The 18491-nt window shown below is 28.1% G+C and overlaps 2 protein-coding genes across 2 annotated transcripts; both read left to right on the top strand.

Annotated features, from left to right (window-relative positions):
• LOC104756982 (putative invertase inhibitor) lies at positions 7847–8490 on the top strand. Its single transcript, XM_010479661.2, has one exon. It carries the CDS (start codon positions 7882–7884, stop codon positions 8407–8409), a length of 528 nt encoding a protein of 175 aa, XP_010477963.2. The 5' UTR covers positions 7847–7881; the 3' UTR covers positions 8410–8490.
• LOC104756983 (gibberellin 20 oxidase 3-like) lies at positions 12971–15524 on the top strand. Its single transcript, XM_010479674.1, has 3 exons — positions 12971–13491; positions 14148–14469; positions 15243–15524. The coding sequence occupies exons 1-3, from the start codon at positions 12971–12973 to the stop codon at positions 15522–15524; spliced, it is 1125 nt and encodes a 374-aa protein (XP_010477976.1).

Genomic DNA, 18491 nt, shown 5'->3' on the forward strand with positions numbered 1-18491 from the left:
TTTTCATTGTTATCTTCTTAAATTGCATTCAAAAATTGTGGAGAGTCCTAGATGTGATAACTGCTTCTTTAGAAACTGGTTCTTAAGGTACTGCAATATCTTTTTCGATTTCATCATTACCATGAAGGATATTAGTAGCAATTTCTTCTAAACTCTAAACTTCTAACATTTATCATTTTTATTTAGATAATCTAGTAAACAATTAACATTCATCCTATTACGATAACCAAGATTATAAATTGAAAATATTATTTAAAAATGTGAATGATAACAAAAGTACATATCTTATTTTGTAATATAAAATTATAAAAATAAGAAAATCTTTTCATAAATTAATATTTTATTAATTTATCGATAAATTAATTATCGATAAATTAAAACCTCTATAAATTAATAAGATTTCTTTGTCCCGACCTTATTAATTTATAGAGGTTTTACTGTAGTTCCCTGAGATTCTGAAAACGACGAAGTCTCGAATACAATATGTAAGTCTTTTGGGGATGGAGTTGGCTTGAGTCAACGCACAAAAGATTCACTAAACCCTCAAGAGGACATGTTAATTCTTTCTTAAAAATTCTTAACAGACTATTGCTTCCCATAAGGAAATGGTGGAGGCTGTGAAGGGAATGAAATGTGAGATTGAAACAATGAAGAAGGTGACATGTGCTTTTTAATATCTTGATGCCAATGTGAGATTGAAACAATGAAGAAGGTGACATGTGCTTTTTAATATCTTGATGCCAATGTGAGATTGAAACAATGAAGAAGGTGACATGTGCTTTTTAATATCTTGATGCATATGACATGTTCCTCCTTTGTGACACGTAATTACTGCTCAGAACGAGATGCTTGAGAACGCATAAATATATAACCAGAACAATTTTGTAAGAAAATAAAGTTAACAAAGAATTAAATAGAAATACTTTAATCGGATATAAGTTCTTGTTTAAGATATTGTGTAGTAGATTTCATATACAAAATAGTGTGTTTAATGATATATGTTTTCGTAATTATATGGAAGTACACAATTTTTTTTATAGACTATATAACTTTCACAAGTTGGTTACAAAATAGGTTATATAGATTAAATATAGGTTAGTTACAAAAAAGGTCATGGATTAATTGGTCAATTTATGGGCTACATAAATACATTTAAGAATATCCCAAAGAATCCTCAAGAATATTCCAATGATTTATATAATTGCCAAAATAAAAACTTTAATATTCCATATTGTTATAAAATATATAATGTTAGACATAAAAATATATTGTTAGGTGTAAAAAGAAATAAAATCTTGGTAATTTATCACACTTAATCGTGATTTCCGAGATCTTATTTTGCAGTTTTAAATAAAATTTTACCTAAGCACGAGTCATATTAAAAAACTTTCACCAAACATGTTCAAAAATTAAAATAAAAACAAACAACAAACATAACCATTTCTCATACATAAGATTACAAATTTAACAATATAAAACTTACAAAATAGATGTTTTTTTCAAGCCATCATATTTAGCATATGATTTTATTGCATAATATATTATCCAAAAAAACTTTTAAAACAATAATATAAAAAGAATTTAAACTCGTGCTATAGCACAGGTCCAAATCTAGTGTCTTATTAATTTCAAAAGGGGTGAAGTATAGTTCATATGAAATTTTTTAATTTTCAAATCGTAGTGTAAATAATTATTTAAAGATTTTGTACAACAAAAATTGAGACATAAAGAAGAAAAAAATATACTAGGAGAGCAGTAGGTAAAAGAGCTTTTTTTTTTGTTTAAGATTTTTGTTTTTTGGATCCTTGAAATAGAAAATTTTGATTTGAAATTCTGAGTTCAGTGGATTCAAAATAAAAAGAAAGTAATTATCGTTATTTTTTAAAAAAACTTTCATGAATCCAATCCAAATATGCAGCTTAGCTAAATAAAACGAATTAAGCAATTAGCTAGAAATGCTCGAGACAGTTCTAAAGTGGAGCAATCATATATTTGTTTTGAGGAAGCTCAATGTTCATCCCTACTATTAAAAAGAAAAGTCATAAAACTAACCTTAGTTTTGTAAAAAATGTCATTGGAGTTATGATTATTCATTAATAGAAGATATTCTAAGATTTAATTTTCCTAATTTTTTTTTTGACAACATTTAATTTTCCTATTCGTAACAATATAATCTTACTCCAAATTTAAAGAATCACTAGGATTTACCCCGTGGTACACCACGGGCCATTTTTTTTTACATTATCAAATTTAGTTTGTTGCAAAAGTTTAATTTTTTTTGTTTAGTTTGCTAAGACATACTAAATATATTTGCACAATCTCAGTTTGATAAAACTAACTATACATATATAGTTATTACTATAGGAGATGAGGTCCACAATTATAGTGCTATATATATCTAACTTATTTGTTATAGTGCTGACTTTATAATTTAAGGTGTATCTTCATTCATTTTTTAAAATTCAGAATTTAAGTTGTGTTGCTACATAGTTTTATTGTTTTTATAATTATTTAGATATATTGAACTATAATAAATAACAGAATTAGTTTTTACTGAATCTAACATATATATATATATATGTTAGTTTTTACTGAATCTAACATATATATATATATATATATATATATGTATATTTATTTATTTAGAATTTTGTACCCCATACTAATGATTTTTTAGTGATTTTTGTTTTACTTGTTTACGAACACAAAAAAATAAGAATAAAATTTAAAAGGAATTGTCAATATTAGTTTTGATAAAATACATATTAGCCCTATTAATTTACTATCCCATATTAAAAATAGCATAGCTTTGTTTGTGACATAAATTGAACATCAAAGTAATGTTCATAAATTTTTCAGAAGACTGGTAGTAATGCTAAATAAAGAGAATCCCTTATACTGCTTATTTTTATTTTCATTTCTGTGTACGTCCTTCTAAAGTTCTAATTGTACCAAAGAAAATGTTAGGAAGTAATAAAAAAGAGAGTCATATTTGGCATTAATGTGCTTTATATTTGCGTTATTGATTTGATATTTTTTAACTTACATGTAAAAAACAGGGAAAAAACCCAATTTTGTCATCTTGACCTGGAAAAGAAAATATAATTCTCCATCATCAACCTTGATTCTTCTTATTATCATCCTCTTTTTTTTTTTTGAACAACAGCAAGACATGCTATATAACATCATCTTCCTCTTTTCATTATCTGAGATTTTCTTATGCGATTAAACCAGAAATTAAGGCATGCTATATAAAAATAAAAGTACTCTAGAAAACTCACTTTTCAACTCTTAAATAAATATCGATTTATTAGTTGGATTGTTGTTCTCTTTAAGCAAGTCCACTCCCCAATGTTAACGATTTGGCCATCTAGAAAGAAAAGAAAAAATTATTTAGTATAGTTGCTAAAAATCTGAAACAATGACTCATCTACAAAAACAATTAAGACGTGGACTTATGTAAAATACAAATCAACAACCAATAAACAAATATAAAGCAGCCATTGGAATATTAAGGGTTGGTTTGTTTCTAAGCTAAATGCTCGTTTGAGATTGTGCATTTTCGTTAAAATATAACCTTAGTATTTATAGAGTTTAATGGTGATGATAATAGTAGTTGTGATTCAAATCGTAAAAGAAATTGGTGAGCAAGGAAAATATCTTTGCTAATCATACAATTACGAATTAATAGGAAATAATGAATAATACGTGAAGATAAGGAATATGTCATTGTATTTAACTCAAATTATGTTAATTTTCTCCATAGTATGTAAATTAGTCACAGAAAATTTAGAGTTTAATTCGATTTTATTGTGAGAAATATTAACATTTATTATCAATTAAGATTTATCCCATAAAAGGTAGTTAATGGGGACATATTACATTTTTGAGTTTTATATCTTAAATGAATCTTGCCTAATAAGATTGTATCTTTAATTTGTTGCTATAATTTAGGGATATAAATAAGTTAGCAAGTCCGATAGAATATTTGTGTAATAAAGAGGATGAGATTTGCAAAAAAGAAAATCACATATATTTTGTAAAGATCCGATTTATTGAATCGGTTTAAATTCTTTAAAAAAACCTGACCCGGGTGTGGAAAAGAAGGAGACAAATTTGTACTCCAGGCCATCGATCTTGGTTTCAAGAAAGTTATGTTCGCTTCAGATTCACTTCAGTTGATCAAAGCTCTCAATTGGGAGGTCTCCTTCAAGGAGCTTCACGGGATTCACCATGACATCCTTTGTTTATCGCGTCGTTTCGATTCTGTCTCTTTTGTTTCTGTATCTAGGGAAGTAAATGGTAAAGCCGATGCGTTAGCAAAATCGGTTTTATTATCCCCAACTGCTGTACCAAACCACAATTAATGAATGGAAAACCGGTTTGTGAAAAAAAAAAAAAAGATAATAAAATCTATATCCAAAGATAATAAAAAAGATAATAAAAATGAATGGATGATCCATACGCGCGTGTACAGTTCTTTTTGAATGGCGAAATGGCTCTCCTGGAGTGAGAAGGCAGATCGATGAGGCACAAGAGTGCTAGTTGGATTGAGGTGGGTGAAAGATTCAATTCATTCTCCATCTTCACCGTTAAGCTTCTTGACTAGACTTTTTGATCTTTCTCTGTCTGACGCTCGTCATCTCATATCATTAGATAAAACGACTATTAATTTCAAGTCAGTCAGAATTTGCGGGATCTTGACTGTGAGGAGCAAGAAAAGAAAGAAGAACTCATCAGGCAAGAAGGGACTTTTCACTCTTTCGGAGATGTAATAGAAGATGCAGACTTCGGGCATTCAAATGACTTCCTGTTCTGGAATGTCAAGCCATTAGTAGTAGATGTCGGCATTTCCTAAAGAAAGCTGTTTGAGTAGCAGGAGGCGCTAATGAATAATCGAAGGCGGATTAAGAGAAGAGAGCGTCATAGTTTAATTGTTTTGGATATAGATATAAAAAAAGATAAAAAAAAAAAAAAAAGATAATAGAATGAATGAACATTAGCACCTACCATAACAATTAGGAGGAACATAAGAATTAAAAAGAACATAATTAATAATAATTCTAAAATTTATCATAATAATAATTTCACAATCTTAACAAAATATATCTAAATCCAAGGTTTTTTGGCAACTCGAATGTAATACATTATTATTGTTTAAGAATATTGCACCGGATCTGGCATATTCTTTTCATCGAGTAGTTACATATGGCTATAAATATATAAACATCCTCAAAGTTTAACATAACATCCCACTATTAAAACCATTCACAAAAAGCATACACTTTTGAAATCACAATAGTTGCAAATGTTATTCACAAGTCTTGCTATGACCAAACCTTTTAAAACAAGTTGGAGGTTCAAGTGAAAATAATGCACACATAGAAAATCATACACGAGGAAACCATAGAGATGAATTTACCCGATGTGTCTCTGTAAGTTACTTGATTTTTTTTTAATTATGTTTTGTTGGAAAGGATTATATATAGTTATGACTAAACTATGTTTATTACTTATGATTTAGGTTCCCGAAGGATGGACTATCACATCCTTGACAATTCAAGAAAAGTATATTTGTGGTGATATTTGTGGTGAAAGAGATGCTAAAAGTAAGGAATATTTGCTACCTAAGTAGTTATGATTATTAGGAAAATCATTTTATGCAATAGTAAAAGTACAAGAAACATTGCCCTATCTTATACCATCTCTATATTTATAGAACAAAATCTCTAGTTTGGAATAATTATTTGAAAATTTTAGGAAACATTTTTTTAATAACATGTAAATGATGTCATTTATATAAAAAAATATGATCTTATAGAAAAGAACGTGTAACAAACGAGAACGGGTAATTCAAACAATAAAAGTAATTATCTAAACTATTTCTAATCAAAAAACAAGATGAGATCACATAATTTGGATAATTAAATTTAATTTCAACTTTCAAATATAAAAATGGATAAGATACAAAAATATGTTGTATGTCGAGATAGTACGTAAAAGATATCTTAGTCTTAGTGGTTAATAGGTCATTGTGTATTATGTTGTTTATACAAAAATAAATATTTTTAAAAAGTTGACTATGCGATATATAATCAGTTACTTTGTGGTGCAGCGTAAGCTTGATAGAAACTCGATGTTTGTTGATTCAAAGAATACCAAACAAGGAGTTGTCTCGAAGATCGTTGATTCCGAAGAATAGCTGCTCAACGAGGGATCTTGATAATCGTTGATTCACAGAGAATGCCGATAACAAGGAAGATTAGAAGCTTGAAAAGCTCTAGGTTTTTATTCAATAAACGTATATCTCGATCTTTTACACAAAGGAGGCTTTAAATACTAAAGTCTCAAAGACAAAACCCTAAGCATAGCAAAAGGAAATAATCAAAGAGCAAACTTAAAGCCCAAGAAACAACATAAAGCCTAGATAATAAAGCACAGCCCACAAAAGAAATAAGAGATATAAAAGAGTCGAGATGCGCTGCATCACTTTGGAACGAGTACTTTGAAAATTTTGGATATTTCTGAAAACAATTAAATAGTTTTTTGAATAATTTCAACTAACTAAATAAAAGTAAGTATTTAACGGGGAATTCAGGTATCCTGTCTAATTTTTTTACTCAATTTCTATTAATAAATATCGTCTAACGAGTAATCATTTAAAAGACGGAATGGGAGGATACATGGAACAAGATGGAATGGAACAATAAGGATGGAACAGGAGGGGACATATTCCCCTTTCTAAAGTAGATATGTCTAGATTATATACGTACAATAATCCAAACTAAAACCAAACTGAAATCTGATATTTGGATTTAATACCAATATTGTACAAATACTTAATTTATGTATTTAAAATAATAAAATTCTAACATATTTTTACGAATTTAAATTTTATAGAAAAAAAAATATTTTGTCTGTGCTGTAGCATGGGTTACTACCTAGTGTTCAAATAAAATGAAACAAGTCTCTATGAAAACAATAAATTTTTATGTAAAGCAAAAATAAAATAAAACTTTGATTACTATCAGGGGGGTATTGGTTTAGGATTTCGAAAGAATTTTAATGACTTTGTGTTTTTAAAAATCTTGCTGATTTTTAAAATCATAGAAAATTAGAAAGTAAAAATGAAGGATTCTATAAGAGATTGTTTAGGAAGTTATTTTAAATCTTGCTGATTTGTGTTTCCTAATCTTGTAAAATCTTTCATAAAATCTTTCTATTTGATGAAAGAGTTTTCATGACTTTTGTTATGAAGGAAATGATATAAAATCCTAAACCAATAACACAAAATTTGAATTCATTAACAATCCAAGATTCTTTTGTTTTAATTGAATAACATAAAACTTTTAATGACTTTATAAAACTCTTAATCCAATAAGACTAGATTTATCAAGATTTTAGATAACTTTTTACAAATCCACAACCAATAACACCAAATTTTTTAAAGAGTTTTAAAAAGTCTTGATTGAATAACAACATATTTTACATAACTTTTAATGTCATTAAAATTCTTTCTAAATCCTAAACCAATATAATCCCCTCAAATAATTCATGTCAAATAGTTAGAATGAATTAAAAATATAATGAACTTTAATAACCAATAATAATGCACCATGTGTTCTAGTGGTCCCAAATTTTGTTTATTCAACATAGTTTAGTCCACATCAATTTTTTTTTTTTCATTTTTCAACACCTTCATTTATGAGTTTAACTATTGAATTAATGATTCAACACATCTATTGAATATAGTCAAAGAGTCTTACCATAAACTTCTATGTTCACTTTTACTATAAATTGCAACACAAAGTGAACATATTCATCATCAATCAATCTTATTTTCTCTACTTCTTCCAAAAGAAATAAAAATAAATAAAAGAGATGAAGTTTTTGGTTTCATTGATTATGTTCTCTCTTCTCTTGAATGGTTTTGCATTTGCTCAAACTCTCATTCAAGATTCTTGCAAGAAAGCAACCGTGATAGAACCGGGCTTGACATACAATTTCTGCGTCGATTCTCTTACACAAGATCCACAAAGCAAAACCGCAACCACCCTTGAAGGTTTGATCATAGCATCGACGAAGAACGCTGAAGCAGAAGCTATGAACGTTAAAGGAATTGTTGAACATATCCTCAAGGGCAAGGGATATGCAAGTATTGAAGCAGAGCTACGCCTCTGCGTCGAGTTTTATGGCGATGCTAAAGATTCATTACACACTGCTTTAGCGAGCGTTCGATCGCACGATTATAAAGAGGCTAATGTAAATTTTAGTATTGCTGAGGATGTACCAAGAAATTGCGAGGATGCTATCAAAGATAGAATACCGAAATCTCCCATTAGTAACGAGAACTATATTTTGTTTCAGAAGATTGCGATTCCTTCTGTTTTTGATTATATGCTAATATGAATTTGTCAAAGTTCTTTACCAATTAAACATCGATTAATGATTACCATGTAAAGTTGAGTGCAAAGAGACTTTATCATAATAGAAATAAAAATTTGCTTTACATGTTTGGGGTTTTTTTTTTCCAGCAACATTGACATATTGATTTTTCTTTTTGGTAACACATTGACATATTGATTTTAAAACGTAAAAAATAAGCTATTTTCTTGAAATTTAAACTTAATACGCGATTTTAATTAGATAAGATCTTATCCTACTATATTAATGAGAATTTGTTAGAAATGCCCTCTTTGACATACCCCTTTTCAAAAATACCTCTTTTTGAATATTTTCATTTTTGCCCTCTTTTACACAATTACCCTATGTTAAATTAATTTTTAGAATTTGTTTTTTTAGGTTTGGGTTCCAATTTACATTTAGAATATAATTTTTAAGTGTTAGGATTTAGTATTTGGGGTTTAGGATTTATAATTTTGTCATTTTATATATAAAAGGGTATTTTTGAAAATGGACACCATTAAAGGGTATTTTTAAAAAGTGACATAGAAAAATGGGTATTTTTGAAAAAGAAGTACAAAATTAAAAATAACCTTGAAAAGTGTAAAAATTTACATTCAATTGCCATTAGAGAAAGTTAAATAAAAGCTAAAACTGTTGAAGGTATAAACGATAATTATTAATAATCATCTTATTACTTATTATTAATCATTAATCAACCAAAATTAATCACCCAAAATCACGGGTTACATGGATAATTAATCGACTTAAATGGACTTAAATTAAAAACATGAACCAATTAATCGATCTAATCCCAAATCTTTGGCTAAAACTGTTGAGCGTATAAAAATAATTATTAATAATCATCTTATTATCTTATTACTTATTATTAAATACATTAACCAATACGCCATTTAGATTTTTTACACATTTTTAAAAAAATTAATTAATTTTGTTTGAGACATATCAACATTTTCTCCAAAAATTATAATACAATAATTTTACTTTATACAATAATTTAGTTATAACACAATAGTATAGCACGAAGAGTTTTTCATCAAAACAAAAAATTAATCAACCAACTTTTTTAATCACAAACTATTATAAATAATTTATTTAACAAATATATTATTACATATTTTTTAAAGACAAAATGTTCAGCCCGCGGTCTACTGCGGGTTAGTACCTAGTTTACTTTTTAATTCGTCAACCAATAAGGAATTATTATATAGGTTTGAATCTCAATAGTAACACTATATATGAAAATACAACTTACGAGCATAAAAATCATGTTACATATTTTGATTACAAAAGTATTATTTATTTGATTAGTTTTTCACTAAGATAATAGAAATAATACATGTCACATCTATCCTACTATTTTTGCAGCAGTTTTTGCTCAAAAATACTTTTTGAAAAGTTTTGATATTTAATGCATTGACTTTAATATTAGTTACCAAAACTTCAAAATAAATTATAGGTAAGATTTAAAAAAATAAAGAAATCTTTTTACCTCATTCAAATAATATATGATTCCCTTTCATTTTTTATTGGAATTTATATTTAAATTATTTTGAATTATTCTATAATACATTTAGTTTATAAAAATTGTTATTTTTCCTGCATATGATGTAATACAAAATTTTAAAAACAGACATATATTATTCAATAGATGAATAAAAATATACCGGTACAATATCCCACATCTTCTAAAAAAATTGGGCAATGTTCAGAGTCATAATATAAAATAAACCAAAATGATTCCGACTAAAAATGAGTAGAAAGCTTGATTTATCAGACATTCAAACTTTAAAAACTTTTATTTGGTTTATTTCGGTCTTTATTTTAAAGATTTTCAAAGGTTAAATATGAAAAATATTTAAAACTTTTAAAAAGTTAAATATGATAAATATTATACCATAGATACACAATAAATATTAAAATATAACAAAAGATGATATAGTATGAGTTAAAATATTTCGGGATGAGGTTATATAGCGGGACGGGTTTTATCGATATTTATATAAATTAAAAAATATCATTAATTCGGTGTTACAAGGGTAAAAGTGTAGGCCTAAGATTAATATCCGATATCCGCGGATATCCGTATTTGTATCCGAATCCATTCTGAAAAATGGATATCCGGGCAAACGGATACAGATACGGATAGTAAAACAGCAAATAAAACGGATACGAATACGAATACGAATAGTGCTAAATTTTAAAACGAACAACGGATATCCGTTTTTCCCCAAATATCCTTTATTATATACGGATAAGGATACGAATAATGCTAAATTTTAAAACAAATATTTGTTTTTTACGGATATCCGGTATTTATATACGGATATCTAGTATTTTTGTCCAAAATACACGGTATTTTATACAAAATACGCTGTATTTTAGTTCAAAATGCATAATTTTCTATTTCAAAAAATTAAACGGATATCCGCGGATAATCAAATTTTTAGTGGATATCCGGATAACGGATATCGGAAATTTTTGGATACAAATACGGATAATAAATCACGGATAAAACGGATACGGATATCTCAAAAAAGCGGATATCCGCTCTGTTAACAGGGCTAGGTAAAATATCATTTCATTATTTTGTTAACACTGTCGGTATTAGAGAATAGATATATCTGATTAAATTGATTAAAAATATTATGTAAAAAATAAATTATATTGCGGTATTATATGGTTTATTTAACAATTATTATATAATTATAGCATATTTAACCAACAAATACAACATATAATTTAAATATTTTAGTTATAAATAATTTTGCCCCGCGGTCCTAATCTAGTATATATATATATATAAAGTTAACTTTGCTCACTTCTCCTTCATCCACATTAACATCCACCTAATCAATTTTTTTTTCCATAAAATTTACTATTTTTAATATTCATTAATTGCATAATTCTTACTTATAATAAATAATAGTAAATATAAATAAAAAACGAATTAACTAAAATTAATTGAATTTTAAAATAGTGTAAATAATAATATAATTTTTTAGTAAAAATAAAAATAATAACTATCTAAAAATGAATTAAGTAAAATAAATGTAAAATTTTTAAATAGTAAAAATAATACTATAAATTTGTTTTAGTAACAATGTTATTTTTAAAATCATAACCAAAAAATGATTATATTCCAAAATTTAGAATGGGTTAATGAGTTTAAAAATGTAAGTAAGATTTTAATGCATGGTGGAGTAAAAAAAAGTTATGTAATTGTATTTTAAAAATCTAAACACGAAAATAAAATTGAAGTGAAACATTAGTTTCTAAGAAACATATACCATAACGATTTATCATCAAATTTTATTTATAAGAAAGAAAAGATTAATTACTTAACTTAATTTAAAAGTTTTTATCTAAAACTAAGATATTGTAACGGACACAATTTTTTTTGGGAAAACTATGAAAAAGAATTTTGAAAAAATAATCTATCTAAAGAAACAAAATCAATGGTCAGGAAATATAGAAAAAATGATATGTAAGCGGTTACAAAAAGTGGCATGTGATTTGTGTAGCATATCTCATAAGGTATATTATCAACTGGAGCAACAATTTTATAATTAACACATATGGTTGACAAAAAAAAATAAAAAATATAACATATATAACAAATATGATATATATATATATATAATCAAATGCTTTTAACCCAAAACATTTGCAAAAACAATATATCTAAAGTACAATATGTTTTTTTTAGAAGACGAAGCTGGGTTGCATCACAAAATTAACATCTGCAAATAACATATGAGATTTTAGAAAAATATGTACTTTGGATTAGTGAATAGATATTCATTTGGGATTTAAACGTTTCATCATTTAAACATTCTTGACTTAGTTGAAAATTCTATTATGGCAGATGATGCATTAGGACAACCTAGTGACATAACACTAAAACTGTTCATGAAACTTTTTATATTCGCATTTAATGTAGGATATCGATATGTTTAAATGGTCTCTATAATTAGGTCAACGATCGACATTGACGTTAAAACTTTTAAAATTATGTTTTCATGGGATATGAATATGGAATGAACTCTTATAAAGATAAAACTATAAAAAGTCAGAAGATTGTCGACAATATTATAATCTTCAAATTATATTCATTTTCAATGATTTTTACTGATAAAAAATTAATTAAAATCCCACGTAAAATCGTAAATAAATATAACAAATAAATATTATCGTCAAAAATATATATGTTGTATATCACTGAGTAAAGTAAGTTTAGTATATATAGATTTATTCTCAAAAGTTGGAATAATTATATTTGAGCTCAACAATTTCTATTGATAAAAAATATTTAAAATTAAAATCTCCTACGTGTGCGGGTACAAATTCTAGTATTATATAATATGACAAAGTATTTTATCTAAATTCCGTATTAACTTTGCTCTCCATCCCCACTCCTATAAATGTCTTCTCAACTTATATAATAAGACGACTCAAGAGTCAAGAGAAAGCCTTGAAAGTGTAATAGTTATTACCATACATTTCCAATTTAATTCCACCAAAAATTATATAAGCAAACAGCTATATGAAATCCATCTCAAATCTTCCTCATATAGGTTTCGATGCAAAGGTCATAAATCAGCAACCAAACAACATACCAATAGAATTCATATGGCCCGACAAAGAGCAACCCTCCACCGACGTCAAAGAGCTCCAAGTCCCTATCATCGACATCTCTAGTTTCCTCTCCGGCCAAGACAACCAGATCTTGGCGTCTCGAGCTTCTAGGCTCGTGTCCGAAGCTGCAAAGATGCACGGGTTCTTCATCGTCACAAACCATGGAGTTCACGAGGGGATTTTGTCACGTGCCTACAAGTGTATGGACATGTTTTTCAACTTGCCGGCTTCCGAGAAGCAGAAGGTGAAGAGGGAGTGGGGTGAGATCTCCGGTTATTCCGATAGCTTTGTCGGAAGATTCTACTCACAGCTTCCTTGGAAAGAAACGCTTTCGTTTAGGTTCTCCGCCGAGGAGAAGCTCAAGAATGGCACCGAAACTGTTAAAGATTACATCTCTAGGTCAATGGGTGACTTAAACGAAGAGTTTGGGTAATATATATTGAGTAATTAATGAGTATATATATTACTCCTTTTCTTAACAATAATAGACTAGTAGTATTGAGTAATTAATGAGTATATATATTACTCCTTTCATTATAAGTTTGGTTTAAAGTTTTCTTTAACACAAATTCAATATATTAAAAATTAAAGTTTTTGTTTTACTCCTTATTAATCAATAATGGGAGTACGTAGTGTCATACTATATTATAAAAAAAATTTGTTTTGAATTAATTTCAATTCAGATTTTTAAAAGATTCTCCTTCTATAATTTTTACATTTGCTTATTAATTACATATAGAAATTATAAAAAATATTAATAACGGCTATAGAAATTTTAATAGTTCTTTGTTTGTTACTTCTTAGTATGCATTATTTAAAAAAAAACTGATATTATAATGAGATAGATGGAGTATAGGTGGAGTGTAGGTTAAATTATAGTATTGGGTTTAAAGTAATTATTTTAAAACGACAAAAATATTGTGATGTCGAAAGGCACAAATCAAAGTAAGTGACAGTGATTTTTGTTTTCAGTGTATAATAGTTAATACATTAATGAGATTCCACGAGTATTCATGTATAGTACGAATGCATGATTGAGCCAAATAATAATAGACAACAAAAACTATTGGGATTATGCCATGCAGAACTGCATTTCAAGAATACGCAGAGGTGATGAACACTCTCTCGTTAAAGATCATGGAGTTTCTTGGAATAAGTCTAGGGATCGACAGACGCTATTTCAGAGAGTTTTACGAAGATAACGACTCAATACTCAGGCTGAATTATTATCCGCCGTACAAGCAGCCAAATCTAACATTAGGGACAGGTCCTCACAACGACCCAACCTCTCTAACCATACTTGATCAGGACCAAGTTGGTGGTCTTCAGGTTTTCGTGGAGAATCAATGGAGATCCATCGCTCCAAAGCCCAGATCATTCGTCGTTAACATCGGCGACACCTTCATGGTAAAACTAACTTTTTTCTTACATAGGGAACATGTATATACAAATTTGTCACAAACCAAAAAAAAATTTAAAATATATTATATACTGTAATATCTTGTTTTATATGACAATATGGTAGGGTATATACTGAAAACTTATCTAGATCACCTAAAGCATTCAACTTTTACGAAATATTATTTAAATAGATTCATATCTAGCTAAGCTTATTTGATCCAGAAAAGTTTCATGATGATGAGAGTAGTATATGTACCATGCGACTAAAGACAAAAAAAAAAACACATATTTAGTGTTAATATGTCGGTTGTCGTGGGATGGTGGGAGGGTTATATATTTGCGCATTTTCATGTGTATATTTTTTGGATATATAAATAGAAAGAAATCATATCCTATACCTTTAATAGATATTATATAGAACATATATATAGAGAACTGATATATATATATATATATCACTTTAGTGCATTTGGTTTGGGGATATTTCTGCTGAAACATCATTGGACATACTTGATTTTTAACTTACATGCAAGATCAACATCATCTTTGTCATCTTTAGTGTTTGAGATGTGGGTCGCAATAGATAGGATGATTGGAGCGTTACATGTATATAAAGATAACATACACACATAGAAGATATAATGTGGAAAGGTATCGACTGTAGAATCGAGTTATTAATAACCGTATAAAAATTTTCTCCCTGATAAAGAAACTTTGTAATAACGAATATTGACAATTTGTGTTTATTTTTAATTCCAAGTTTGTCTATGTATATACAGGCGTTGACGAATGGAATATACAAAAGTTGTTTGCACCGGGCTGTGGTGAACAGCGAGAGGGAAAGGAAGTCGATAGCATTTTTCTTATGTCCACAAAAGGACAAAGTGGTGGAGCCACCAAAGAAGCTACTAGAAGAGTTCGGTCAAAGAGTGTACCCTAACTTTACATGGTCCATGTTTCTTGAGTTCACGCAGAAGCAGTACAGATCTGACAAGAACACTCTTCAAGAGTTCTCAGAACGGCTTAAGAACAAACAGGTTGTCAGCAACAGTGTCATCTAAACCAAAAACAAAAAAAGTTGTCAGCAACAAACTTGTCGAACAAAGTTAGAAGAGAGCGAGAGAGAGTGATTAGAAAACAAATTAAAGGCTTTTGATTATTTTGTGTCAACGTGAATCATTTATTTAAACAATTCGTTTGATCATCCGGACCGGAAAACAAAGATTACATAAACAAAGTAATTAACAAAAACCAGACATATATACGAGCTTACAATCAGTCAAAATACAAATCCAATTTTGATCAAAAAGCTATCCACATTCATGCATATATTATATATATGCTTTAAATATCGAAAGACTCTTTAATGAAAATTTCTTAACTAAAATTTGTTATATTCGGACATAGGATCACACATCAGATACAAAAGATTAGACTCTACAGCTCAACGTCAACTAACCCCATTAAAAACCTATCAACATCGTTTCTTAATTTCCACTGGAACCACAACATCAATGCATGGTAATAAATTGAACACTTAATCTTGTACATATATCATCATCAAGAATTCTCCAGGACAAATAAACTAAGTTCATATATATAAACCTGATGTTGAGGCCGGGAAAACACCACCAGCTTACGGAATATCAGAAAAAAGCCCACGTTTGTCAGGTCTTCTCCAATCCAAATACGTACACACCTTTCTATTTTCGAGTTTATGTGGCCGTTCTCCTAATATAAATTGTTTTTATTGTCACCCATTGCAAAAATCACGTAAACACAATTAACATGCTCTACAAAGTTTCAAATTCAAACATCCTATTGGAGACAAAGAGTTGCACATTCGTAGCTATGCTGATACATCAAACCATAGATATTTTTAGGTCTTATCGTCTTTGAAGATAAGATTCTGACAGTCATTGACAATAAGTGGGAGATATCGTTACAGCAATAAAAGGCATGTCTAAGACCGTGACAAGAGAGCTAGAGAGCTGAGAAACAATCTTATACATTTATGTTGCATATACCCGCGGCACAAAGGCAGTGGCCCTAGGAGTTAACATAACTACGGACCCCTTTATGTTATGTTATATGTTCCTTCTGTGTTATCAAATTATATTTTCAAATATCAAAATTTTCATCCTTATATCAACTGATTTGATCAGTTTATTTAAAATGTACATTTTAGTAGTTTAGAAATAAAACAATATAACTTTATGTAGTTATTAAAATTAAACGTGCTTTAAGATCTAACCATCTCAGCTAAGTTATCGTTAGATTAGTTATACACCACTTTAACCATATCCTCGCAGTACACATTTCTAATGCATTTTTTTTTTTTTGCTAAGAACATTTCTAATGCATTGTATATGACCGGGTGTTTTGTATTAAAAGGGTAAAGACAAAGAGAAACATAATGTATATAGAACAAAAAGTATGGCCCATCTTAATAATTTTCTGTAATGACTCCACATGAACAGTAGTTGTTCATTCCGCCATATCTCCATTAAAGCTCGATAAATGTGTTTTTGTTTTCTTCTTAATTATAATGTGAGTACATGTAGCTAGTGTTATCATGAACAGTTTATTGAATAAAATATTAAGATGAAGCAATTATAAACTCTTTTAGTATAACTTGACTATAAACGTGCTCTTTTATCTTTCCCTTTCTTTATTATATAGTACTGCGCCATCGTGCTAGTGTTATCAATGAACAGTTCCATGAACAACCAACAAGTGGAAAAAAAGTATCTAAAGAAGTAACGTAACTAAAAAACTAAATTACAATTTTAAATCAATTTAAATAAAACTAGGTTCGGAGCCGCACGTACGTGCGGGGTTATGCTTATAAACTAATTTATTTTAGTAGTCATAATCAAACTCATACTAATTTAGATTTTAGTTTGACTTTTTTTGGTTTGTTTATTAATGTTTGAAAATTTAAAATAATAATGGTTTCACCAATATTTTAAAATTCGGAACAACATAATGGTTGGACTGATAACAAACTAAATCAGACAAATGATTGGTTAGATTCTATTAAATTAGTGAGCTATCAAATCAAATATATAACCGCTAACAACGATGAAAACCCGTTTGAGACCAATGCAAATATTTAGGGGTAGACGTAATTCTCTTTCCGTTTTATCATGTTCCATCATGTCCTACACCCGTTCTCAAATTTCCGTTGCATAAAAGAAAACATTCTCAATATGGGACCAATTTGTATTTTCGATCAAAAACATACATTCTCAAACTCTCGTATAGAACAAACATAAATATAAATATAATTAATAGTATATTTATATCATATGTTATAATAAAAATTTTACAAAATTAATTGACTTCTTTATTCTTATTATATATTATATGGTTCATTCTTAAAGATAAGTTATAAATGAGGAACATAGGCATGTATATTTTGGACATCCCGTGTCCATCGAATGTAAATTTTTGTTATATAATATTTTTTTTTAATTATTATTCGTTTGAAAAATATTTATATTAGTCCAACGAATAAGAGATTAGGAAAAGAATATCCGTATTTAATTGTCAAAAAAAAAAAGCTTCTAACGGGATATCCATGTTTTCCATTTGATTATTTAATTTTTACAAAATTACTACAAAATTAATGGAAATTATACAAACTTTCTTTATATTTTTTTAAAAACATTATCTGTTTTTTTATTATCCAAAAATAGCTTAATTCTACAAAATATATGTTCTTAAATTAACTCTTACCAAAATTATTAAGAATTTAAAATTTTAATGTTGCTATCTAAATTTTCTAATCTCATGTGGTATTTTTCGGGGTAGTCCTGTTTCTAAATTTTATAGACTTTTTAAAGATAATGATGACTTAAAAACAAATTTCAAGATACTCATGTTATAAAATTTTACGTATTGTTTGTTTTCTTTTCCATATACATAATGCTTATAGTGTCATTTTAATAAAGACTGTTCACATCATATATTTGAAAAAATAAGAAAAATCTATAAAAAATCGATTTCTCTATTTATAGACTGGA

Source organism: Camelina sativa, chromosome 2, assembly GCF_000633955.1.
Source record: "Camelina sativa cultivar DH55 chromosome 2, Cs, whole genome shotgun sequence".
NCBI lineage: Eukaryota > Viridiplantae > Streptophyta > Magnoliopsida > Brassicales > Brassicaceae > Camelina > Camelina sativa.

Bases quoted from the DNA above. Each gene is read 5' to 3' on its own strand.
- LOC104756982 (XM_010479661.2), top strand. From the start codon at position 7,882: ATGAAGTTTTTGGTTTCATTGATTATGTTCTCTCTTCTCTTGAATGGT.
- LOC104756983 (XM_010479674.1), top strand. From the start codon at position 12,971: ATGAAATCCATCTCAAATCTTCCTCATATAGGTTTCGATGCAAAGGTC. The intron at 13,492-14,147 runs GTAATATATATT...TATGCCATGCAG, and splicing joins GACTTAAACGAAGAGTTTGG to AACTGCATTTCAAGAATACG. The intron at 14,470-15,242 runs GTAAAACTAACT...ATGTATATACAG, and splicing joins ACATCGGCGACACCTTCATG to GCGTTGACGAATGGAATATA.